This window comes from Ascaphus truei, chromosome 6 (assembly GCF_040206685.1).
Source record: "Ascaphus truei isolate aAscTru1 chromosome 6, aAscTru1.hap1, whole genome shotgun sequence".
NCBI lineage: Eukaryota > Metazoa > Chordata > Amphibia > Anura > Ascaphidae > Ascaphus > Ascaphus truei.
Genome location: NC_134488.1, coordinates 23,468,699 through 23,493,698, shown reverse-complemented (window position 1 = coordinate 23,493,698; position 25,000 = coordinate 23,468,699). Strand labels below are relative to the sequence as shown.

The following is a 25,000-nucleotide window of genomic DNA, read 5'->3' as shown; positions in this document are numbered from 1 at the left end:
ATAGATTTTGGCCACGGGGCAGTATAGGAGTATTGTGTGTCATTTTCCCTGTTCGCAGTCCCTTTCAGGGTCGCCCTTTTATCTCCAGGAACAGGTGGGCAGTATTTTGTGCGCACACGACACCCTGCTGTGCTCCATCACGTGTGTACAAATGTGTGTGCTTGTGTTGCACTTCCTGCTCTGGCACAGCTGCTCTCAGAAAACACTCAGACTGGTCTCAGAATTAGGGGTGCACGTCCCGGCTTCCAGACGCAGAGTAAAAGGCTGCCGCGGTTATGAGACTGCGCTCAGCTAAGGTTATCTGGGGGTCTCTATGAGAAAGTCTGGCACCCAAGCAGTGATGGTACGAGCATGAGACCATGTTAACACCACACCTGTGCTGAATACAGCTGCCAACCGCAGGAACTCTGCATGTCTCTTATTTAGAGGCAGGATAAGGCGTGCTGGAGTCACATTGCCAGTCACAGCATATTACTTTTCTGGTTTTGCTAACCCTATGTGATCCTCATATATAAATTGGTAGACAAATAGGCTCAAATTCAACAGTCAATGGAGGATCATTTGTGTCTCTAATGTGTTGTTCAACGGGGTTCCCTGGGCATCCCTAAAAGGGTTTGTTGCTATTTTCAGGTCATTTGAAAATTGTACTAGATACAGAATTATTTACAATGCATCTGATCTCAGACGCGCTATTAGAGAGGGTTGGGGTTCCTTACAATGCATCTGATCTCAGACGCGCTATTGGAGAGGGTTGGGGTTCCTTACAATGCATCTGATCTCAGACGCGCTATTAGAGAGAGTTGGGGTTCCTTACAATGAATTTGATCTCAGACGCGCTATTAGAGAAGGTTGGGGTTCCTTACAATGCATCTGATCTCAGACGCTCTATTAGAGAGGGTTGGGGTTCCTTACAATGCATCTGATCTCAGACACGCTATTAGAGAGGGTTGAGGTTCCTTAAAATGCATTACTTACTAAGCAGTACAATTTCATAAGACACCTTCCAGCATCGGAGAAGTGTAACAAGTTGTGTGTACAGTAACAGCATCGCTTAGTAACCAAGGCTTATATTGTTTAAAATTAGATTGATTTAACATTATTTATCTCTCCCTCCCTCTCCGAGTCTCAAAGGTTGCTACTCTGTAAGGATCTTTCGTTTGTTCCCACACCCCCTTTTGATACATTCACTTGTATTAAAGATTTACGTCTTGTATGCAGGGAATTGTTGCACAAAAGCCACTTTTTACCGAGCAAAACTTGGTCTCAAGTAGAGTTGAGTACTTTGGATGACATGGTATCATTATTAAACTTGGAGTGGATAATGAAATACTACAGCCCACTACTATTTGTAGACCTAAATCTTTACTTTATTAGTGATTATACGATATTATAGGCTAAAGCTGTTAAATTCCGGGCATTATTGAACTCCCTGCTCTCTGATTGGTTAAAATTCCGGGCATTATTAATTCAGTAATGCCTGGAATTTTTGGCAGCTTGCAAAGTGTTTATTTCCAGCCAATCAGCTTTTCCTTTTGTCAGAACAGCTCTGAGACAGAGCATGGGATTGGTCAGGAGGTAGGAACAGCTCTCAGGCAGGGCAGGGGAATGGTCAGAAAGCAGCAGCCAGGCAGTGACTCCTCCGTGAACACAGCTCCACAAACACAATGGGTTCAGGAGGGGGGAGAGTTTGTTTGTAGCTGCAAAGTAAGTGTCTGTCTGTAACTGCAGTTTCTGTCTAGTGTGTGTGTGTGAGAGAGAGAGAGAGAGAGAGAGTCTGCTGCACTGTGTGTGTCTGCTGCAGAGTTGTCTGCGTCTGCTGCAGAGTTCTCTGCGTCTGCTGCAGAGTTTGTGTGTGTGTCTGCTGCTGAAATGTGTGTGCCTCCTGCCGAGTTTGTGTGTGTGTGTGTCTGCTGCAGAGTTTGTGTGTGTGTCTGCTGCAGAGTTTGTGTGTGTGTCTGCTGCAGAGTTTGTGTGTGCGTGTGTGTGTGTGTGTGTCTGCTGCAGAGTTTGTGTGTGTGTGTCTGCTGCAGAGTTTGTGTGTTTGTGTGTCTGCTGCAGAGTTTGTGTTTGTGTGTGTCTGCTGCAGCGTTTGTGTGTGTGTGTCTGCTGCAGCGTTTGTGTGTGTGTGTCTGCTGCAGTTTGTGTGTGTGTGTATAGCTGAAGAGTTTGTGTGTGTGTAGCTGCAGCTTGTGTGTGTGTAGAGTTGCAGTGTGTGTGTGTGGTGCTGTTGTGTTGTATGTGTGTGTAGCAGCAGCAGTTTGGATGTAGCTACAGAGTTTGTGTATAGCAGCAGTTTAATTGTTGTGTGTGTAGCGGTTTGTGTGTTTAGCTGGTGTGTGTTTGTGTGTGTGTGTGTGTGTGTGTGTATGTGTGTGTGTACACAGAGGGGGCAGCAGTGTGTGGATATAGATATCTGCAATGTAAGCATACATAGAGGTGGTTTAATGTATTTACCATTTTATTTTAATAAAACAAATCTATATAACTATACAAAAGTGTCTATTATTTATGACAAAGCCTAAATTTAGCCTATAACAGTAATAATCCCCTCAGAACAGGGCATTACTGGCCAATAATGCCCTGGCTGGGTTAAAGTCCCTCGGCTTCGCCTCAGGCCTTCAACTCTTCCAGCCTGGGCATTATTGGCCAGTAATGTCCTGTTCTTCGGGGATTATTACTTAAATATTTACTACATTCAAATTTGTCACTTCTGTTTACTAAGTCAGAGCTGCTCAACTCCAGTCCTCAACCCCCCCCTCCCCCACCCAACAGGTAAGGTTTTTAATCAATTCCTGCTTCAGCACAGGTGGCTCAATCAGAGGCTCAGTCAAAGACTAAAGCTCTGATTGAGCCACATGTGCTGAAGCAGGGAAATCGTGAAAGCCTGACCTGTTGAGGACTGGAGTTGAGCGCCCCAGTGCTAGATAGAGTTTTGATGTGGTGTTAGAATTGCAGGATATAGTGGCGTTACCGGGCACATTGCTAGCGACGTGTGATGTCACACGTAGATAACGGCTTCATGCTGTTAAATACGTTCTTCACGTGCAGGACGCCATCACTAAGGATCAATGTGATTTGAGTGCAAGTCTACTGCACATCTTACACATCCTATTCTTTCAAATGCCAAATTACCGTAATTGCCAGATTATAGGGCGACCCTGAATAGAAGGTGACCACACACACACACACACACACACACACACACACACACACACACACACACACACACACACACACACACACACACACACACACACACACACACACACACACACACACAACACACAGTCTCTCTCTCAGTTTGAGCTTCCTGCCACAAGCAACATGGCTGCTTCAGGCCCCCAAGGTTGAGCTTCCTCCGTTTTACCCTCCTACCCCATACATCTGACTGCTGATTGTCTCGCAAAGTGGGCGGGCTCGATTTAGAAGGAGTGGGTGTACTTTTCAACTTAACTTTATTCAAATAAAACATCGTCTTATAAATCGGGCAAAACCAATATATTTTTTTCCCCCACACGGGAGGTACCGCAATGGGTGCAACATGTGGCCTCGTCCTTTGCTCATTTATTTTTGGGGTGGTCGGAACGCGAGATTGCGTTTTTGGATACACTAGTAAAACTTTACCAATGCATTCCCTTACGGATTAGATATTTGGATATCTTTTTGTTTCTCCTTTTGGAGGGCAGTATTTCTGATTGTAAGGATTGTACTGTATGCAGCATCTGAATTCTAATGACCTTCAAGCTCAGACTCACATCTGAAACATCTTTGGTCTCGGTTCATTTTTTAGACCTCAACATCCAGATTTCTGTAGGTGGGAGAATCGAGGCTTATGGCGACAGAAAGTCTACAGCCACAAACAACGTGTTGCATTTCAACAGTTTCCGTCCGGTCCAGTTTTCCTGTAGGACAACATTTGGTCTTTGTAGGAACTGTTCGAGAGATGAAACCTTTGTGTTGGGGGCTAGGAAGCAAGAAAATGTATTTATTTGTTGATCGAGGAAATTGCAGAAGGTGCTTCAGAAAAGCATATTTAATAACTAGCAAAGAAGGGTGGATGGCCGTGTTGGTCCTTTCTTCCATGTAGTAACAAAGGAGGGAGAGGTAGTAGGGGGTATGATACCTTTTATTGGACCAACAAGTAGTTGGCATATTACAAACTTTCCAAACTGTCGGGGTCCTTCATGGGGTGAACCTGACCCCAAGAGGTTTGAAAGCTTGTAACATATCAACTACTTGTTGGTCCAATAACAGGTATCTTACCCCTACTCCCTCTCCCTCCTTTGTTACTTCGATTCAATAACTATGAATCCTAAACGGATTATTTTGCCGATATCCAAAAATAAAAAGTAACATTTTTGATCTGTCCCTAGTACAATACAATTTATATCTACGTTTAGCCCTCGTTGGAAACAAATTTGCTCCATTTTGCAGAATCTCTGGGCAGTATTGCAAAGTGACGATTTTTCTAAAATCTATTGGACCTCAGGTAAACATGACAACACAAAGGTCATCCAATTTACGGAATCGTTTGGTCCAAGGTCATTTGCATTAAAGAGGATGATGGGATCTTACCCATCTGGCACCTGTAAGTGGTGTGAAGATAGGAAAGTTACCAACTCTTTCTGGGATAACTCGCTCACATATAAACGGTTTGTCCACTGGGGTCATTTATGGGTTAACTTGCCCCTGTGGACTAATATATATATGTGGGTATGACTAGAGTTACGCAGATGTGTCCGTCTGCAATATTAAAAATGCAATTAAGGATAGCAGGAACGGTAAGAAATTAATTAGCGTTGCTAGACTTCTTTTATCTGCACATAAAGCACCATCTGGATTAAAAGCATGGGGTGCTAAAAAATAATCTCTGGGGTTGAGTAAAAGAGGTAATATTGAGAAACGACTCCTTAAAAAAATCAAGATGGATTTGTACTTTGGATACGGTTGTCCCTAAAGGGTTAAATGAGGAACTATTTACAACTCTGCGCTTGTATAAAGGAAATAATGTTATTATTAATTCATTTTGACATTTAGCTGGCATTATGTAATACCTGAATTTAAAAACAAAGGTATCAAGATGTGAATCTTATACTATATTAGTGAAAGCACTGTATGCCTGTCTGGATGTCCGGTGTCCCTAGGGGAAATCTCATTGGTCCCTTGGGCCGCCCGCCCCCGCACACCTCTCATTGGCCTGAGGCGGAGTGACGGGCCAAAACACACACACACACACACTAGGTAGGGGGGGGTTTATTTAGCGGTGCGCAAACTGTGGGGCGCGCAAGCAGCTTGCAGGGAAACCTGGGGGCGACCAGAGCTGTGCACGGGCGCTCCGTGCTGTTGCTTCTATGTCTGTGTCTTGCAGAGGGGGCGGGGCCAGAAGCTCCGTGCTGTTGCTTCTATGTCTGTGTCTTGCAGAGGGGGCGGGGCCAGAAGCTCCGTGCTGCTGCTTCTATGTCTGTGTCTTGCAGAGGGGGCGGGGCCTGCAGAGGGGGCGGGGCTTCTCTCTGCACACAGACAGCCCCCCCTTATCTTCCTGTCTGCTTCCCGTTTTCAGCAGCATGGGGGATTGGGGGATCGGAGCATGTCGCCCCCCAGGTGAAATTGTGGACTGATTAAGTGTGTGTGTGTTGGTGGTGGTGGTGGGGGGGGGGGGGAGTGATTGAGTGTGTGTGTGGGGGGATTGAGTGTGTGTGGGGGGGGATTGAGTGTGTGTGAGTGTGTGTGAGTGTGTGTGTGCGTGTGTGTGCACGTGCGTGTGTGTGTGTGTGCGCGTGTGGGAAGTGTGTGTGTGGGGGGGATTGTGTGTGTGTGGGGGGGATTGTGTGTGTGTGTGTGTGTGGGGGGGGGGGGGATTGAGTGTGGGGCTTGTGTGATTGTGTGTGGGGGGGGATTGTGTGTGGGGGGGGATTGTGTGTGGGGGGGATTGTGTGTGTGTGTGTGGGGGGGGGGATTGTGTGTGTGTGTGGGGGGATTGTGTGTGTGTGGGGGGGATTGAGTCCCCCCCTCCCTGCCCTTTGCCCCCCCCCTCCCTGCCCTTTGCCCCCCCCTCTCTGCCCTTTGCCCCCCCCCCTTCCACTCCATGCCCCCTGCCCTTCCACGCCCGGGCAACGCCGGGTATATCAGCTAGTATTTATTATACGTATGCATTTGTATGTCTTCTCTAAGAGAGAGAGAGAGAGAGAAGATGCAAGCTAACCCACGCCCCTGATGAAGCAGTTCGCGAAACGCACGTCAGGCTGCAGCACACAGTGAACGCTTGTTGCAGCATGGAAGTCTGGTGTTGTAGGAGTCTGTGGAGTAATGGGATTTTATATACTACTCTACAGACAGTAAGGTGATATATGGGACTTCCTCCTCTATATATATTTTTGGAACCATTTGTACGTTCCATGACTGAGTGATATCATGTTGATGTATTCATAATTTACATTTCCTTACTCTTTTTTTATCTAAGGCTAAGGCCCCGCTGCCTCAGACCGCGCGCCCGCACTACAGACAGGCGCCGCGTGGAGAGGAACTTGGGGCTTTTTCCGGTCCAAAGAAACCATTTTTGCGAGCGGGGGGGGGCGTGGCCAAAACGGGTGGGGGGGCGCAGCCATGACGTGGGGGGGCGGGACCACCCCTCAGCCGTTCAGCCCCTCAACCATGTAGCCGCTCACACACACAGACAGGCACTCACGCACTCAGACAGACACACACACACACGCTGCTACCCCCCCACACTCTCCTCCCCGCTCCCCGAAGCCTCCCCTCCTCATTGGCTCACAGCCACACCAGTGACGCGTCGCCCCTTGGGATTACAATTCTCTTGAATCCCCTGGCGGCTGACGTGTCACAGCGAGTAGTGAGCTGTGCAGCCAGGGGGGACTGGGACCGGCTCGGGAGGATTCCCCTGCTGGTGGGGAACACTGGTGCGGCCGCCCGCGCCGCCGGGCGCAGTGGGTCCCAGCCCTTATACTGTCTCTATATAGTACCCAGTACCTTATATACCTCGTGTGTGTATCCTATTCAGCTTCCCTAATAAAGATTCAACCTCTGATGCTCATGTAATTATGGCTACTACTGCAGATTTGTCTCACTAATACCAATACACACACACAGGGAACAAGGCACCCACTGAAGGCTCATGCAGCTAAGAAGATGTGGATACATTGAAAACTGCTATTATCTTTCTTTGAACTGTGTATACCATATTACTGTCTGCGCGATTGGAACTTTTTACACACACACACACACACACACGCACACACGCACACACGCACACACGCACACACGCACACACGCACACACAGCTCGAGCACTTATATATGTATCGTGTAAATGTTTTTATATTACCTTTTTGCATTGCCACTTCTGTAGGATTAATACATTTATGTATGATTATTACTTTTGAACACATTGGGAGCGCCCTGGTTTTGAGGAGATCCCTACACCTCTTCGTCAGAGATATTTTCGTTTTCTTGACACATTAGAAGGCGTTTACTCTGTAATGCTCGTCAGGGCCCTGCCGCCAAAAGAGGGCAGCACAAGGCTTCTCCCGTGTGTGTGTGTAAGGCTGACCACGTGCATGATAATAATATAACGATGAATCGGATCGGTATGAAGTGCAGCCATTTAAAGGCATGAGCACATGAATCACTTAATGGAAGAACACATTATGAGACGCTCCAATACAGCCATCCGTTTTCACACCTTGCACAAAATTAACATGATTAATGCCCAATTTGTGAAAGGAGCTTGTAAATAGAAATACCGCTTGTGGGCACATTTGCATGTCTCGGGCAGCTCTGCAACCCTGTCATTCCCCACTATCGCTTTGCACACAGTGCTTCCGATGCAGCCAGGGATTCTGGGTAATGACATGCAAATGAGCACAGTGTGTTCCTCGTCACTTCTTATCCATTTTAACATGGGACACTATGGGCTTGGGCTTGAGATGTGTTGCAGCTGAGCTCACCCTCTACAATGGAGGCTCATATGTATTAAGACGGATAAACATGTTAGTCTGTTCCTAAGCCTATCTTTCCATGTGGCAAAAAGCCATAGAGCAGGGGTAGCCAACTCCAGTCCTCAAGAGCTATCAACAGGTCAGGTGTTCAGGGCATCCCTGCTTCAGCTAAATGAGCCACCTGTGCTGAAGCAGGGATATCCTGAAAACCTGAGCCGTTGGTAGCTCTTGAGGACTGGAGTTGGCCGCCCATGTCAGAGGGCATTATTAGGAAGGCTGAGCATTTTAGCTTCTTGCACAAATGGAATTAGAAGCTGAAAATGGGTGCACAATCTTTTTCATTTCCGCTCCAGGGACCCCCTGCTTCTAGGGATACATAACCGCCGCAGGGGCGCCAGTATCTCCGTGCTTTACACAGATTCTGCGTCACGCGGGCCAATAAGAAGCGCATTGGATGAAGTCACTGCTTCCTATTGGCCCATGGGAGCTTTCAAAAGCGGCCATTACGTGATCCCTGCTAGCGGAGCAGAGTGGCTACCGGCCCCCACTACGGGAGGACTGCATCTCCAGAAGCAGGGGGCCCCCAGAGATTAAATTAATGGGGTTCAGATCGGGGGACCCCCTGCTTCAATCCAATGATTTAAAAAAATAATTTGGGATTGTATCTTTAATTTTGCAGCAGTTTTGCCCCTTTGCATGGTAGAAAATCTAGTAATGTCCAGATTAGCCAAAACCCCAGAGCTCTGTGTGCAGGGGGGATGAGGACGGTTTGGAAAATGTTACGTGACCCGTCACAAAAGCGAAACCTAACTACCGACAAGGAAACAAACCGAAAAGCCCAGCTTGTTAGGAGGGGCAGAATTATTCACTCGTAGTAAATGTGCAAGTGTGTGCAACTTTAGAAAGGCAATTTATCAAATACTAGCAGAAAGTACGCTGCAGTGCGCGGGAATTCGAAGAAACCCAAACATACGGAGATTTATAAATGGATCATTTTATTGTTTCGTTTCATAATGAAAAAAAAAGTACGTCTTTTTTTATTCTAATGTTGGGTAAACTATATTTTTGGTGTTTCCATCGGGCGCTACAGACATTTTTTTTCCCAGCTCCCAGTCTGCAGCATCCAATGTAAAAGTTACCAATGTGCAAAACAGGCATTTTCTAAACTCAGCCCAGCTACTTGACGCGAGTGTCCTTGAGATTTATTCATTGACATTGCAAAGGCAGCTTCACTGGAAACTTGAATTAGAAAAGAATATCGGCAGGGATGAGTGTCACCGTAACGAAGAAAACGCCAGACTTGTGAAGGGTTTGCACCGTAACCACACTAAACTACATTTTTTTAAATTGAATATATATGTATGTGTACTGTGTGTATGGTGTGTCTGTGTATAAGTGTATATACGTATCGTAATAAGAGAGCCTGGTTGTCTGTCAGAGTCATGGCTCCAAGACCATGAAAAACAACATACACACATATACACACACACACACACCTACACACACACACACATATATACACACAGCGGCGCATTTTCAAATTTGCCGCCCCTAGCCTGCGTCTGCTGCCTCCGTGGTGCCGCCCTCCTGCTCCTTTGGAATCCCGGCGTCAAATGACACCACGACGTCATGCGGCGGCGCTTTGCCATGGAAACGAACGAGACGCCTGTGATGTCACTGTGGGGGCGTCCGCAGCGTCATTTCATGCCGGTATTCCAAAGGAGCAGGAGGGCAGCAGAAAGGAGGCGGCCACACAGGCAAGTAGCTTCCCATAAGGTCCGCTAGGCCTGACAGCGCGGCAAAATTATATGGGGGTGGAAATTTTTGCCTGGGCTCAACCGGCCTAATAGGAAGTCGGACACTGCACACATACACACAAATACAATCCCGACGAATTTGGTAAAAAACAGTGCAGTTTTGACCGGTTCAGTCCACTATCTTGATTTAAAATGGTATCCAATTATATCCAAACATAGACAAAAACCCGCTCCTTGATCTCAGGAACCATCATGCAAAATGTGGTTACGATTTCTTAAAGAGGCGCCCAAATGCATAGCGACCAGACAGACACACCACTTTTTAGGTTTCTTTACATTCCCTAGCAAAACCGCATCGGCACCGTGTTCCCACCGGAAACAAACCGCCTTGTGTGTCTCTGCAGAAGCAAACCGCACAGATTGGAAACTTCCATTCGGCACACTTTTGTTGTGGATGTTACTTTATGTTGAAATAACGTCCCTTTTTCTATGATTACATGCATGTTAGATCTGTGGAGCGATGTAACACCATGGGGGGGAGGGGTGGGGGGTTATGGCAAAGGTTTTGGTTTCCAGGGCACTTTCATATTCCGAGGCAAATTTTTTAATTATTATTATTATTATTATTGTTCTTCATGAACTGGCGTGTAAAAAGGAATACACTCATATTCCCTCGCCTTCTGTGTCTGTAAGTCTCCCAACATTCACTTAGATTGTAAGCTCTCCGGGGCAGGGATTTCCTTTCCTATTGTCTGACTTTGTTGCCCTTGCTGTATTATAATTCCCTGTGGTCTTTTTGGTAAAGCGCCGAGTGCACGGTGGGCACTATGTAAAGCTATACTGTATATTCATAATCAAAATTATTTTTGAGATTAATTATTGAAGAAGCAAAGTTAGCTTTTGGCCTCTAGGTGGACACTCCACCAGGGTTTGGTTATTCTTAATTTGAAATAACGTTGTGTTACACCAGGGGTGCGCAAATGGGGGGGTGCGGGAGATTTTTCTGGGGGGGGTGGGTGGCATGGGCGCTTGCAGAGGCCCTGCGCTCTTCCCCAAGGAATTTTGAGGCCTCTGCAACTCTGAACTTACCGTGATTCAGACGCTTTGTGACGCATCGGGGTCATGTGACATGATGTCACACGCGTCAAATGACACTGCCAGTCACGTAACGTCACATGACCCCGCAGCGTCATGACGCAGCTCTAAGACGGGGGGGGGGGGGGCGCGAGCACCGGGGCAGCCAAGACAGGAGGGGCTCAGCAGCAAAAGTTTGCGCTCCACTGTGTTACACAAGAATTATGATGAGAATAATTACTTTCTTCTTTATCCGGTTCTGCCAAATACATTTTTTTGAACCAGAATTCCCTTTAAACTTTCGTACACAGGGGCGACCCCAATATTCACACCGTGGTGGTCTTGGTGGCTGGAGATCAGGCAGATTTAATGTAACATTATGGAGTCGATGGAGGATGGACAGATGAGACAAAGGCTGATCGCCCCAGTACTTACCCGCACTAAGCCTCCTGTTCTCTACAGAAAGCAGGGAGAGGAAGAAGAGAAGAAAGAGAGAGTTAAGCAGCCGCGCAAGAAACCGTAACACTAACAGGCTCATCATTAGGCAAAACCATAAATCACTTACACATTGGGAGATTATATATATATATATATATATATATATATATATATATATATATATATACATACATACATACATACATACATACATACATACACACACACACACATATATGCAAAGGGGAAATGAAGAAAAAAAAACTCAGAGACCCCAGGACCTAACAAGCAAACTCAGGTGAGACCTTTTCTACCTGTTTTAAATCACTCACAATATTATAAGTGAACTTTTCACGTGCTACATGCATTGATGGTATAGAGATCACTGGACATTTCTAGTGCTTCCAGGAATATAATCAGGACTTTGCATTTACCAACTTTTTCTACATTCTTGTCCCTCCCTAACGAGGATTAACAATTCCATCTTGCGCCGAATGTTATATTTACCATATATAGATTATATATAGGCGAGAGAGAGAGAGAGAGAGAGAGAGCACACTGAAAAAAAGCCTCAGCAGAGGCAGGTGTGGTGCACGGTGAAGGGTAAATAGTTCTAGTCTGTGAGGATCCCTAGAGATCCAATATACCGGCACATCACGAGAGATCATCACATACAAGTGGTTTATTGGGTCCGAATTGCACGCATATTCCCGAAGTTTTGGTCCCCAGGGGGACCTTCTTCAGGGTCCTGGAATATATCTGTGATTGAAGCCTATTCCTTCACCCAGTGTAGTGTGTGATTTATATACAGTATATATATATAGATAAGAGAGAAAGACACAGAGACAGAGAGAAACAGAGAGAGAATTGCTCCAAAAACAGGTATAAACTGCGTAATTTCTTATCTGTATCACTTGGTGACCTCATAAACTCCTTTGGCTTTAGGTATAATCTCTACACAGATGATTACGTAGATATATCTATCCACCCCTAAGGTGCTCCACCGCCGTAAATGTAATTTGTTTAAATTTGAGGTCCACATACAGTATTTCCCCCTAAACCTGACAACCTAATATCCCTTTTTTTCCATCACAGTAAACAGCAGTATGTAGAGAGAGAAAAGGAGAGGTCCCAGAACAGAGCCCTGAGGTAAAACCAACAGACATCAACAGGATACGAAGACATGTTAGCAACACGGACCGAAAATGTGAGATGGGAGAGGTCAGAACCAGGATAAGGTTAAGGCCCCGGCGCTCTAATGCGCGCCCGCGCTTTCGGCTGCGCGTTCCGGCGATTCCCCGGTCTGCAACTCACTGCAGGAGCAGAGACCGGGGGGGGCGTGCCGGAGGAGTGACGGGGGCGCGGCCATGACGTCACCCGGCAGGTTCGCCCTCATTGGCTGAACCGCCGGGGGGCGTGCATAGCCGCTCGACGCGAGTTCCTGCTCTCAATTCTATCGAGAGCAGGAGTAGCTCTCGCGCGAGCGCTGCGGCCCCCCCCTCGCAGCGGGCCCGGCGCCGTTGCGGGGAGGGCTCTGGTGAGCGCAGCGTCCGCCACAGCGGACCCCCCAGCATGCAGCGGGGGCAAGGCCTAAAGCTTGGTTGCGGATACCAATATTATAGAATATGAAGGAGAAGAATACAATAAAATAGACTGCAGCGATCACAACAGGATTGTATTGGATATACAGATATATTTTCATATGGCAGCTCCGTTAAGTGACTGAATGTCATGCACTGCAGCCTACTTAAAAGGATTCAGCACAATGTACAAGAACATACTGCTTTCAAAAAAACCAAGGTATTACTTTGGACGAGACCCCTTCCTTCCTGTGCCTGTTATGCCAAAATGTAACTCTTGAAATGCTTGTGAAGATGTGGAAACAACATCAATACAGATGACTCCGACAAACACGACCAGCTTTGCGGCTGTCCTGCCATTTCTTCCCACTCTCTTGGGTCAGAAGACCTCCTCCGCCTTCCTACACTCCAGTTTTGATTCCATCCAAGTAAAACGGCTGGGGTATTTTAGTTCATACAAGGATAACCAGATGCATTTTCCTTTTGTGGTACCTTTAATAAAGACCCGTTCCAAAGTGCGGGAGAATAGTTTCAGGCGAGGAGAATCCGGCTTGTGCAGCCAACACAACATGGACTTACAAATTCCTCAGAATGCAGGTCTCCCTTAGGACAGACGTTCAAAGTTCTACTCACTAGTTTAGAATGTAATTCTTCATTTAATGTGACACACAAGAACAGAGGAGGAACAACGTCTCAGGTCCCACATGAATCTGATCACCTGATTGAAGGTCCATGTGGGACCTGAGACGTTGTTCCTCCTCTGTTCTTGGCTGTCACATTACATGAAGAATTGCATTGTGAACGTGTGAGTAGAGCTCTACTTTGTACCCCCTGTCCTAGAGGAGACCTGAATTTTGAGGAATTTGTTTGCCTTTAACAAAGACCGCCGCAAAACGTTTCGACTGGTGAACCTTCCCAGGTAGAATGTCTGAAGTTGGGTTTCTCGAACCTGTCTCTCGGGGCATGTCAATATTAGAATTTCATTGGTGGGCCACCATCAGGGGCGTAGCTATAGCCCGGGCAAAGCACGGGGCCCCAAGCTCTTGGGGAGCCAGCTCTCTCCCCCTCGTAGAGACAGGCAGGGGGAGAGGGTATATGCAGAGAGAGAGAGAGAAAGAGAGAGAGAGCTGACGCAGAGAGAGAGAGAGCTGAGATGGGGGGGAGAGAGAGCAGATCTGTGGGGGAGAGAGAGAGCTGGGCTGGGGGGGGAGAGAGAGCTGGGCTGGGGGAGAGAGAGCTGGGCTGGGAGGGGAGAGCTGGGCTGGGAGGGGAGAGCTGGGCTGGGGGGGAGAGAGAGCTGGGTTGGGGGGGAGAGAGAGCTGGGTTGGGGGGGGAGAGCTGAGCTGGGGGGGGGGAGAGAGCGGAGCTGATGAGTAGGGATGATGAGAGAGGATCAGGGAGAAGTTGGGGAGGGAGAAAAAAATGACAGTCACTATTAATATTAATGGGGCCCTGAATTTGTTTGCCCGGGGGCCCGCGCATGTCTAGCTACGCCACTGGCCACCATGCTTACAATTAGATCTGTTCATCAATATATTTACATGTGCATAAATAACCATATCATCTATATTTCAAATACACTAGCCCTGTATCTAAAAGTCATCCTTCGGAAAATATATATATTTATTTTTTACTCACTTTTTTATTTGAAGCAGGGTGTCTCCAGAGTTGAACATCTATTTCACCCCTGGGGACCCCCTGCTTCCCAAGATACTCACCTGCTTAAGTGGTGCCGGCAGCAGATCTGAATGGGCTCGTTGGGTTTACCAAAATGGTGGCTTAAATGGAGATTACCATAACTGTATCCCTTCCGTCTTCCTATTGGCCCGTGCGACCGCGACATTTAAAAACCAGAGAGTTACCGGCAACCCCTACGGAGGTATGAATTTGGGGAAGAAGGGTGTCCCCAGGAAGGGGGGGAGGGAAATAGATGTTTCAACTGCTTCAGATAAAAAAGTAAAAATATAAATATATGTCAACGGGGTTCAGCTCCAGAGACTCCCGCTTAAAGCTGCAGTTCAGGCAATATCCTGCATGTGTGTTTTTTTTTAAATAAATCAGTTCTGTAGTAAGAAAAAATACTTTTAGCATTTTCTGTTTAAAAAAAACAACAACTTTGAAAGACCAATTTTCTTGTATTCTATTTTAACAAGCATGCTTGTTCCTATAGCAACGATTTACATTCCCCATATTTAAAGATGTCGCCAAACTTTGCCGATCAATAGACGGAGAACAAATTGACCGGCAGCTATGCAGTTCTTTGGGTAATTAGAAATTGCCCACATGAAACTATTGAAGTAAAAAAAAAAAAAAAGACTGAACTGCAGCTTTAAAACCTATTTTTATTTAATCCGTGTCACTTGAACTGCCCCTTTAAGACAACAAACAACACACAATTGTTGAGAATTGTAATCCTAATAGAGGTATATTAGTATTTTATCTGGTAGTGTTAGGACCTGTGAACTGGGTCATGCCTTGTCGCTCGCAGGTTTACAACGCTTTGGCCAAAGGGTTAAACTAAATGACCCTTTTTCAAGAGAATATATAAGTATTTTACTGTGTATTTTTGTCATATTGGATGTAGCATTGGGCTTCTCTGTCCCTTTAAGACAACACAAATAAGTATTACCTCTACACTTGTTTAGCACTTTCTTTGCTTGCAGATCAAAGTATTTTATAGACACAATTAAACATACTTTGTTTTTATTGTGCAGCTATAATTGTTGCTCTTGGGGCTTTATTTAAACACTGTTGCACGGTCCAAACACAAAAAGTCTACACAGCAAAAATGGAACAGAGATTATAGCCAATGTCAGTCACGTTTTTACGCCAGAGCTTCTGTCAGCAATCTGTAATATTAAATTGTACATTGGATGGTAAAATAGTACATACGGTATGTTATAAATAAAACAACATCTGAGTGGATTAACGACTGCTTCGTTGCGCTGGCTACTCCAGAACGGAGAAGGAAAAAAAGCGACTTGTACCAAGTCTACACAATTGGTAGTAGTCACAATCCGAAAGCTCCCACTTCACTGGTCAGTATCGAATCCATAAAGTTACTCCTTTTAAATAAGCATTTCTCAGGAGTGACTGTGGTACAAGTATGCTGATTAAGTCCTCAAGCCATGAGTAGGTGAAATGAAACACACTGCAGTAGAAAACAAAGGATATATTATTTTGGCTTAAGTTGCCAATTTTTGCTGGTCTTTGAAGAGGATTCCTATAGAACATATTCATGGTCCGACAAGTTCCAGAATGCCCAATACTGCTTTGTTCTACACAAGAAGCCCTCAGCCTGCTCCAAACCTTTTATTTTGAATTCGGAGCCAATTGCATTCTTTTGACCCAAAAGTTGTTTGGGGTGTAAGACTTTCTCCCTGAACCTGTTAACGAGATGATAAAGCTCATTACTGACCTAGCCAAGCAGAAGGAATGCAAGTGTTGCAACCTAATATGGGGAGAAGAGAAAGCTGTTCCCATGTAGGAGTTGGGTCCCTCCACTCTCACCTCAGGAATTCGGATGTCAGGACCTGTTCTCTGTGACAAGAGAGAGCAGGACAGGCTCCTGCCAGCTTCCCGAACAATCAGCTCTGACACATCAGTCTCGCCTGTGTCTTCCCGACAAGGGTGGAAGTGACACAGTGACCGGAGAAATCCAGTCACAATATCAACATAGATTGCTCATTCTTTGGTGCGACGTAATCCCCGCTACTGCCAGGCAGCTTTCAGCTCCGGCTAGAAAAATGCAAACCAGGCGCAAGGAAACTGAATGTTAACATTGAGCCAGGGTAAGAATAACATTTTGGTAATTTAGTTCTATTTGGTCTAGAGGGAACTGAACACCGGGTCTCGAGCTGTAGTTATCGCTACGAATACGAAAGAGAAAATAAGCGTCATCACCAAAGCACATTTCTCAAAAGCCTTTCCCCAAATCCCCATCATTATGCACTTATTATTTATTTTATGTTGAATGTTATTTTTACCTTTGTTTTATAATTGTCTCTCATTTCCCTTTTCTTTTTTTTTACCAACATTTATATTAAAAAAAAACATGAAAAAAATATTAAGTTTAAAACAAAATATTGGAAAATATAGCATTACATAATTGTAAAGTCTCTACCGTCTTCTCTAGGGGGGGGGGGGCGGTATCTTGGAATTGGTTGTGTCATTTATTACTAAAGAAATCAGATGCGTTGGTCATTGTACGTGTAATGCTCTTTGAACAATACAATTTTTGAGAGTGAAAGACTCAGTAAGTGGGATGCTTGTGCTGTTCTGAAAGTATCACCATCCTTACCATTCAGACTTTCAGCCACACCCCATATTTCCAAAATGGCACAAATTCAAAATGGCACCCTCCTGACACGTTACATTATACGATCTCCAAACACACACAGTCCCTGCAAACTCCGAACCCAAACCCACCACACCATATACATTTGCGCCAAAAGGAGCGCTACTGGGATTGTGACCTAATGCAGCTGTGCGCAAACTGGGGGGGGGGCACGGGATTTTTCTGGGGGCACGGGCGGTTGCAGAGGCCCCGTGCTCTTCCCAGAGGCGTTTAAATTAAATGCTGTAGGGATCGCACGAGGTCTCTGCAACCTCAACTTACCGGGATTCAGCCGGCTTCTGGTCACGTCGCCATGACAATGGGTCATGTGACATGAGTAGTGTCAAATGCCAAGTCACTGGGGAGGGGCGATCTCTGGAGCCGGCACATGGGTGGGGGGGGGGGGGGCGCGCAGCAAAAAAAAAAAATAAAAAAAACTTTACGCACCCCTGACCAAATGTATACAACATGAGACAAAAATCTCCAATGCCACATAAAATCTGACAAATTATATCGTTAAATACTATCTGCCTTCTCATAAGTAAGGGTAATTTAGTCAAATTCTTTGGCCAAAGTATTTTTAAGCCTGTAATGACACCAAGGTATACCATTTTTACAAATCCTACCAGCGCCTGTCAACGTTCTCTTTCCCTCTGTGATGGAGCAAGAAGTCTTAATAGACTTCTCATTCTCAGGTGCGTCATAAGACCTGCTATTAAAAAACGGTCAGGGCGAGCTTAAACCAGGAATGAGGGGGTCACAAACCTCCATGCAGTTGTTTACCAATTGAAATCTACAAACACACACAACCCCTGCAAGCTCAGAATATGTGGTGTGGGGGGTTTGGGTTCTCCGCTCGCAGGTGTTGTGTGTTTGTAGCTTTCAATTGGTAAACAACTGTTTCCTGGTTGGTGACCCACCCCACACACCCCCTCCTGTAAAAACTGGATACCTTGGTAAGGTTAGGCCTCAGTTACAGTAGGCGTGCGTGCTATGGAGCGCATGGCGTCACGCGCGCCTACTGCAGAAGCGATCCAAGGCCTGGGTAATCTGGAGGAGACGCAACAGGTAGGCGTGCCCATGACATCACATGAGCGGCTCGCCCTCATTGGCTGACCATTGGCTCTTTGGCCAGTCGTCGTGCCACAAAATCAAAAAATCGTGCCCGGTCACGCTCCGTCGTGTGTTCTAAGTCCTGCCTCATAGAATCGCTGCCTTTTGTTAGCATCAGTCCAGCTAAGTGTGGCTGCGGCCTTACAGGCTTAAAAATACTCTGGCCAAAGAATTTGACCAAATGACCATTGCTTTGGAGGAGACAGATAAGTATTTAACTATATCATTTGTCACATTGTTTGTAGCATTGGGGCTTTTTGCTTTCTGTTGCATTAAACTGCATCCTTTTATATAGTAGACTAGCTGATATAGCCGGCGTTGCCCGGGCATGGAAGGGCAGGGAGCATGGAGTGGAAGGGCGGGGGGGGGGAGGGGCGTCGAAGGGCGGGGAGGGGTTAGGGGCGTCAAAGGGCGGGGGGGCCAAGGGGCGTAGAAGGGTGGGGAGGGCAAAGGGCAGGGGGGCAAACGGCAGGGAGGGGCGGGGGAGGCAAACGGCAGGGAGGGGCGGGGGGGCAAAGGGCAGGGAGGGGCGGGGGGGGCAAAGGGCAGGGAGGGGCGGGGGGGGGCAAAGGGCAGGGAGGGGTGGGGGGGGCAAAGGGCAGGGAGGGGTGGGGGGGGCAAAGGGCAGGGAGGGGCAGGGGGGGGCAAAGGGCAGGGGGAGGGAGGGCAGGGGGCAAAGGGCAGGGGGAGGGGGGGGAGGGCAGGGGGCAAAGGCCATGTGGGTAGGGGGGGCAGGGGGCAAAGGGCTGGGGGGGCAGGGGGAGGGAGGGCAGGGGGCAAAGGCCAGGGGGAGGGAGGGCAGGGGGCAAAAGGCAGGGGGAGGGAGGGCAGGTGGGTAGGGGGGGGGCAGGGGGCAAAGGGCTGGGGGGCAGGGGGCAAAGGGCTGGGGGAGGGAGGTCAGGGGGCAAAGGGCAGGGGGAGGGAGGGCAGTGGGCAATGGGAAGGGAGGGCAAGGGGCGTAGGGGGGGGGCAAAGGGCAGGGGGAGTCAGGGACGCGGTAAATAACCCATTCCCCTGCGTGTACTCACCTTGTACACGGCTGCGCTCCTCTTCCTCCGGGTCATGGCCGCCCTCCTCCTCCACCTCGGGCTACTCCGCGGCGAGGCTGACACGCTCCGGTGAGGAGGTGCTGCGCTTCCCGCGGGGAGAGGCGGAGACAGCCGGAGGAGCGCCCTCGGGGACGGGGAGCGGCCTGTGTGAGGGGAGAGCCGCAGAGAGCGTGCTGAGTGTGTGTGTGTGTGTGTGTGTGTGTGTGTTTTGGGCCGTCACTCCGCCTCAGGCCAATGAGAGGTGTGCGGGGGCGGGCGGCCCAAGGGACCAATGAGATTTCCCCTAGGGACACAGGCTGCAGACAAACATACAGTGCTTTCACAAATATATAGTAGATACTTTGGTATGCACTGCAGAATATGTGGAAGCATTTTAAATGTTCAATAACATTAATATATATATTTTTTTTTTTTTTCCATTTGGCATTTTGCATAACATTTTTATAGAAACCACATAACACAGCCGTCTAAAAATAACTAAAGGAAGGTTTCCCCCCCTCCCCACCCCCACTACATTTTCTATAAGCATTCAATCACTCCTATATCATTAATGTTGCTTCAGCGAGAGGGAATGAAGGTCAGAAAGAGGTAAAAAATCTGTGTAATGCATAAAAAGAAGAAGAAGCATGCACGGAAAGAATGCCAAAGTTTCTCAACATGTTGCATCCTTCACAAAAAGTGTCAAGTAGGGGTGGCCCCTGCTTTGCAATGTAATGCAAGTGCTAGGGAGTTGAGAGCTTCGTAGCAGTTATGGCAGAGTTGTGAAACTGAATGCAAATACTCCAGCTGAAGTGAGCACAATGCACCAAAGCCCACCAAATAAAGGAAAGGAAATATTAAAGTTGCACTTAAAAAAAAAAACTAAAAAAAAAACCTTTGCAGAATGAAGAATGAATAAACAACAACAAAAAAATAAAAGAATTCCCCGGTGTTCCCGCCTGTGAAGCGGGGTCTCGGCCTTCATGGCGGTGCTCGCTCGTTGGCAATTAATGTCTACATTTTGCAGGGCGTCATAGCAACGGGGCCTTTCATGTACTCCACTGGCAATCTCGTGGGAGGCTTTTCCATTGGCCGTCGCCGTATAAAACCACAAACAATGGCAGGCTCCTCAAAGATGCACAGCACAGGATAATTCTATTAACCTTAAAAAAAAAAAAATGCAGCAGGAACCGGAGAAAGGAGAGAAGAAAAATATCAAGTTTGATGTCCACAGCGGGAGTCTGGGAAGCCACCAATGCTCGCTCTCTCTCTCTCTCTCTCGCTGGTTGACATTTTTCTCCATGCCCTCGGGTTCTCGCTGTTCAGTTTGCTTCACGTTGCTTTTCCCACTGCTGAAGACAACGGATACACATTCCATAGCAGGCGTTAAGCCTACAGTGTGATAAACTATCCTTTCCAGCTAGCCTCGACTTATATCAGGGTACTATGGTGTGTGAAGTGTGTGAAGGTCGTCTTGCAGTTTTGAGGGTCGTCTATAGCAGGGGAGTGCAATATTTTTTTCCCTGCACCCCCCTGCCGGCTGTCCCCCTCTCCCCGCCTCTCCTCTCCCATCGCTACCCTTGGCTCTGGCGTTCTGGCGTCATGTTCCCATGGCCACCGTGACGTCACATGACCACGCAGCGTCAAATGCCATGGCGACGCATCACCAGAAGTCGTCAGGACCAAGGTAAAGAGAAGTTACAGAGGCCTTCGCCGCTCCACCGGCATTTCATTTAAATGCCTTCGGGAAGTGCGTGGGGCCCTCTAACACCTGCGCCCCCGCAGGGAACCTTGCGCACCCCCCAAATTTTCACACCCCTGGTTGTTAGGGCATGTTATAAAGTAGTTAAGAAGCGCATAGATTTTCATGGAGTGTGTATAATTCTGCCCCACTGGGTGTCATTCCATTTTCTTAGCACCACAAAATCCCATCAGATCTGTGTTCTATTGTACATGGAGCGCGGTACTCAATGGGTACTAGCTTTTGTGATCACCTAGGATGTTGTTTTGAAATGCTATGAAATCCAACAATGCCCACTTGGTGGCGTCAGGTTTGACAGGTTAAATAGCAGAGAATATCCCTCATAACAAGGATAACTTGGGAAGTATGACTTAGGCCTGGGACATAGTACGGTGAGCCTTGCTGAGCCGCGCTGAGCCGCACTGAGCAGATGCACTTACCCCCTGCACCTGTCATCAGCGCGGCTTTAGCAGCCGCTTCCGCACGCTTCCGCATGCGTGCGGAGGCTCAGGTATTTTGGAGAGACAGGCAAATTTAAAATTTGCCGCTCAGGGAAGAGGAGCGGTCACCTGACCGCTCACATCCAATGGGGAGCGAGGGACTAGCCCCGCCTCCCGACACGCCTCTGCCCCGCCCCCAAAGCGCGCTCACTGCCTCGCCTGCCAGGACACAAAAAAGCTCCAGTTTGAGCAGGCGAGGCAGAGCAGGCGCGCTGATCAGCGCGGCCCGAGGCCTAAGAATTAGTGTAGATGCAGGTAAAACACTATTTAACAGGTGAGAAGGACTGAAATACATTGCAAACTTTGTGGCAGAGCCTTCAGTTCTTCGTCATATTGAGTTACAGATTAATGGGATAAGAAAACTTTTTAAATATGTTTCCAAGGCTGATGTTACCCAGACACTAAAAAAAAGTTATGGTGGGTACAAAAACTGACAAAAACCCTCCAGGTCTGCAGCCCTGTCTCCCCCCCCCCCCCCATTATCGCTTAGCAAACAGTGCTTCCACTGCAGCCAGGGAATCTGGGTAATGACATGCAAATGAGCACAGCGAGTCACCTTTACTTCTTATCCATTTAAACATGGACCCCTTATGCAGGCCGACTGATGTTCGTGTGTGTGTGTGTGTGTGTGTGCTCGTCCTGGGAGTTACGTGTTATAGTACAGTTTCCTGCTTCATAAAAGAAAATAGTTTATTTTGCTCATAGATTGCTGCTTTAAAGTTACATTATTCTGACCGAATGCCACATTCACAACATATATGTATATATTATTTTAAAAAGATACTGCGCAGTAAGCAACATTGGCCCGAAATGTTGGATGAGAGGCTACTCTTTTTGCTTCATTTCCAGGATGTATGCGATAAAATGGTCTCTGCATCATTCTTTACATCCCTTATGAACGGAAGAAGAGGGAATGTGAGAAGCTCCATTCAGCTCCCACAATCTGCGCCCCGAACATCGTCACAGAAGCTCATTCTCAGCCAGGCCATGGACGTCCGCAGTAAGCGCTTGCCCCCCCCCCCCCCCTGGATCACTCGCAGTCTTGGCCGTGCCCATCAAAAAAAAAAAATGAAGTCTCAAAAAAAAAAAAAAAAAATCCCCGTGCGCAGTGCTGACACATCCTTCCAGTCACCCCTGGCAACCAGATTGTACCCACTGACGATCCCTACAATTCCCCTGCCGGATTTTTTTTTTTTTTGGCTCGCAGCCAGGCTCTGAGCTGTGAAGCCGCCATTTCTTCTGTTCAGCATAGAGCAGGTAAGCAATGTCCCATGTCCTCCCATTCTCCCCTAGCCTCCTTTGGCCCCCTCACTGGTCTCCCCTGGTCCCCCCACGGCCTCCAGAGGTCCCCCCACGGCCTCCAGAGTTCCCCCCACGGCCTCCCCTGGTCCCCCCACGGCCTCCCCTGGTCCCCCCACGGCCTCCCCTGGTCCTCCCACGGCCTCCCCTGGTCCCACCACGGCCTCCCCTGGCCCCCCCACGGCCTCCAGAGGTCCCACCATGGCCTCCAGAGGTCCCCCCACGGCCTCCCCTGGTCCCACCACGGCCTCCCCTGGTCCCCCCACGACCTCCCCTGGTCCCCCCACGGCCTCCCCTGGTCCCCCCAAGACCTCCCCTGGTCCCCCCACGGCCTCCCCTGGTCCCCCCACGGCCTCCCCTGGTCCCCCCAAGGCCTCCCCACGTCCCCCCAAGACCTCCCCTGGTCCCCCCACGACCTCTCCTGGACCTCCTCTGGCCCCCCACAGCCTCCCCTGGACCTCCCCCTATGTCTCCCCCCCTGTCTCCCTCTCTCTGTCACCCTGCCTCCCTCTCTCTGTCACCCTGCCTCCCTCTCTCTGTCATCCTGCCTCGCTCTCTCTGTCACCCTGCCTCGCTCTCTCTGTCACCCTGCCTCGCTCTCTCTGTCACCCTGCCTCCCTCTCTCTGTCACCCTGCCTCCCTCTCTCTGTCACCCTGCCTCGCGCTCTCTGTCATCCTGCCTCGCTCTCTCTGTCATCCTGCCTCGCTCTCTCTGTCATCCTGCCTCGCTCTCTCTGTCATCCTGCCTCGCTCTCTCTGTCATCCTATCTCGCTCTCTCTGTCTCACACTCTGGATCTGGATATCTTATTTACCCTATATATCTTAACTGTACCTATACATGTACCTATACTGTACCTACACCAAAATAACCTATACTGCTTTCTTCCAGATCTGACTCTCAAGCTTCACACGGGAGAAAGCGGAATTCCCCCTAACGCAGAAGACTTTCTGCACTTAAGCGCCAGAGTGATATGGCAAGTTCTACAGGCACCCACCAGATCCGGCAACCCTGAGTAGCTGCTCTTTTTTGATGTCATAACTTCACTTTCACAATTGCTTTATTAACCTGCTTTCTCAATTTGCTTAAAAATGCACCATTTGCACACTTTTTTTTTAAAAATTCTCAGGGGGGAAAACCCCCCTTATGCTGGTCGGGCTCGCTCGCCACGGTGCACTCACCACCACTTTTACGCCGGGCACTGGCCGTTAAAATTATGCCCCCCCCCCCCCCCCCTGAAAAAATTTCTGCGGACGCCCATGAGCCAGGCCTTTCCTGACAACCTGAGCTCGAGTGTAAAAAGTGGCCAAACCGCCCAGGCGACCATTTCATCAAATGAAGAACACTCAATTACAGGCTGCAGCGACAGGGGGTTGTGAGGAAGGGTAACCTTGTTCAGGCAGACTTATCCACCCCTCTCTATACCACATAAGAAGAGACCTGTTTATCAACACTGGTGCTGAGATTCTCATCAAATGACAGGATTTTGATATATGAATTGCATATCTCACACCTCACTGCCCCCCACCCCCTTTCCTCTTAGGTGTAATGTCATAGATGAGGCAAAGGTTTGGCAAGAGCTGAGCTCCTGTTCATGGAACCTTTGGAGGAACCGCCAGCGCTGGGTTCTAGGGAAGAGCGTTGGAATGTGAAGATGGAAGAGTCAGTTGAAGAGAGGGTTAGAAAAAGTACTCACACAGAGAGAGATGTATACATTGACATGAATGTAAGGAGATGAAAATACAAAGTAGAGCTGAGACTTCCTCCTGTCTCTCCCTGTGAATTATGGTGAAGGTGTCCGGGCGGTTATTTGGTGAATTGTAATAGATTTGTGGAACCGTGGAAGGGGGATCCTACACAAGCATGGTGACCGTGGTGTCATGATTAGCCACACGATTATGATTTGATATATACTTTTATTTTTCCTTTTAAACCATTAAATATATATGTACTGTATGTGTTTTGTATTAAATATGTATTTTTAATTTTTATTTCTTTTCCATTCTAGCCTCCCAGCTATTAACTACATGCTGAATAGGTTTTTTATTATACATGGTTGATTAAATATATAATTAAATGCATGAAATGTTTGATCTATGTAATTGATTCAAATGCTATACACTTTGAGTGATGGCCTCCAGTCTCCGACTCCTCCCCCGCTCCTCTCGGATTGGTTGGAGG

At 47.9% G+C, this 25,000-nt stretch overlaps 1 protein-coding gene across 8 annotated transcripts in view; it reads right to left on the bottom strand.

Annotated features, from left to right (window-relative positions):
* AGRN (agrin) overlaps window positions 1-25,000 on the bottom strand; it is a 355,575-nt gene that overhangs the window by 218,861 nt on the left and 111,714 nt on the right. For 5 of the 8 annotated variants that reach the window (XM_075603626.1, XM_075603634.1, XM_075603631.1 and 2 more), the window contains exon 3: window positions 11,221-11,241. The exons of the other annotated variants lie outside the window; for them this stretch is intronic. In XM_075603626.1, the coding sequence (XP_075459741.1) occupies window positions 11,221-11,241 (21 nt within the window). The remainder of the gene's footprint in view (window positions 1-11,220; window positions 11,242-25,000) is intronic. 8 annotated transcript variants of the gene reach the window in all.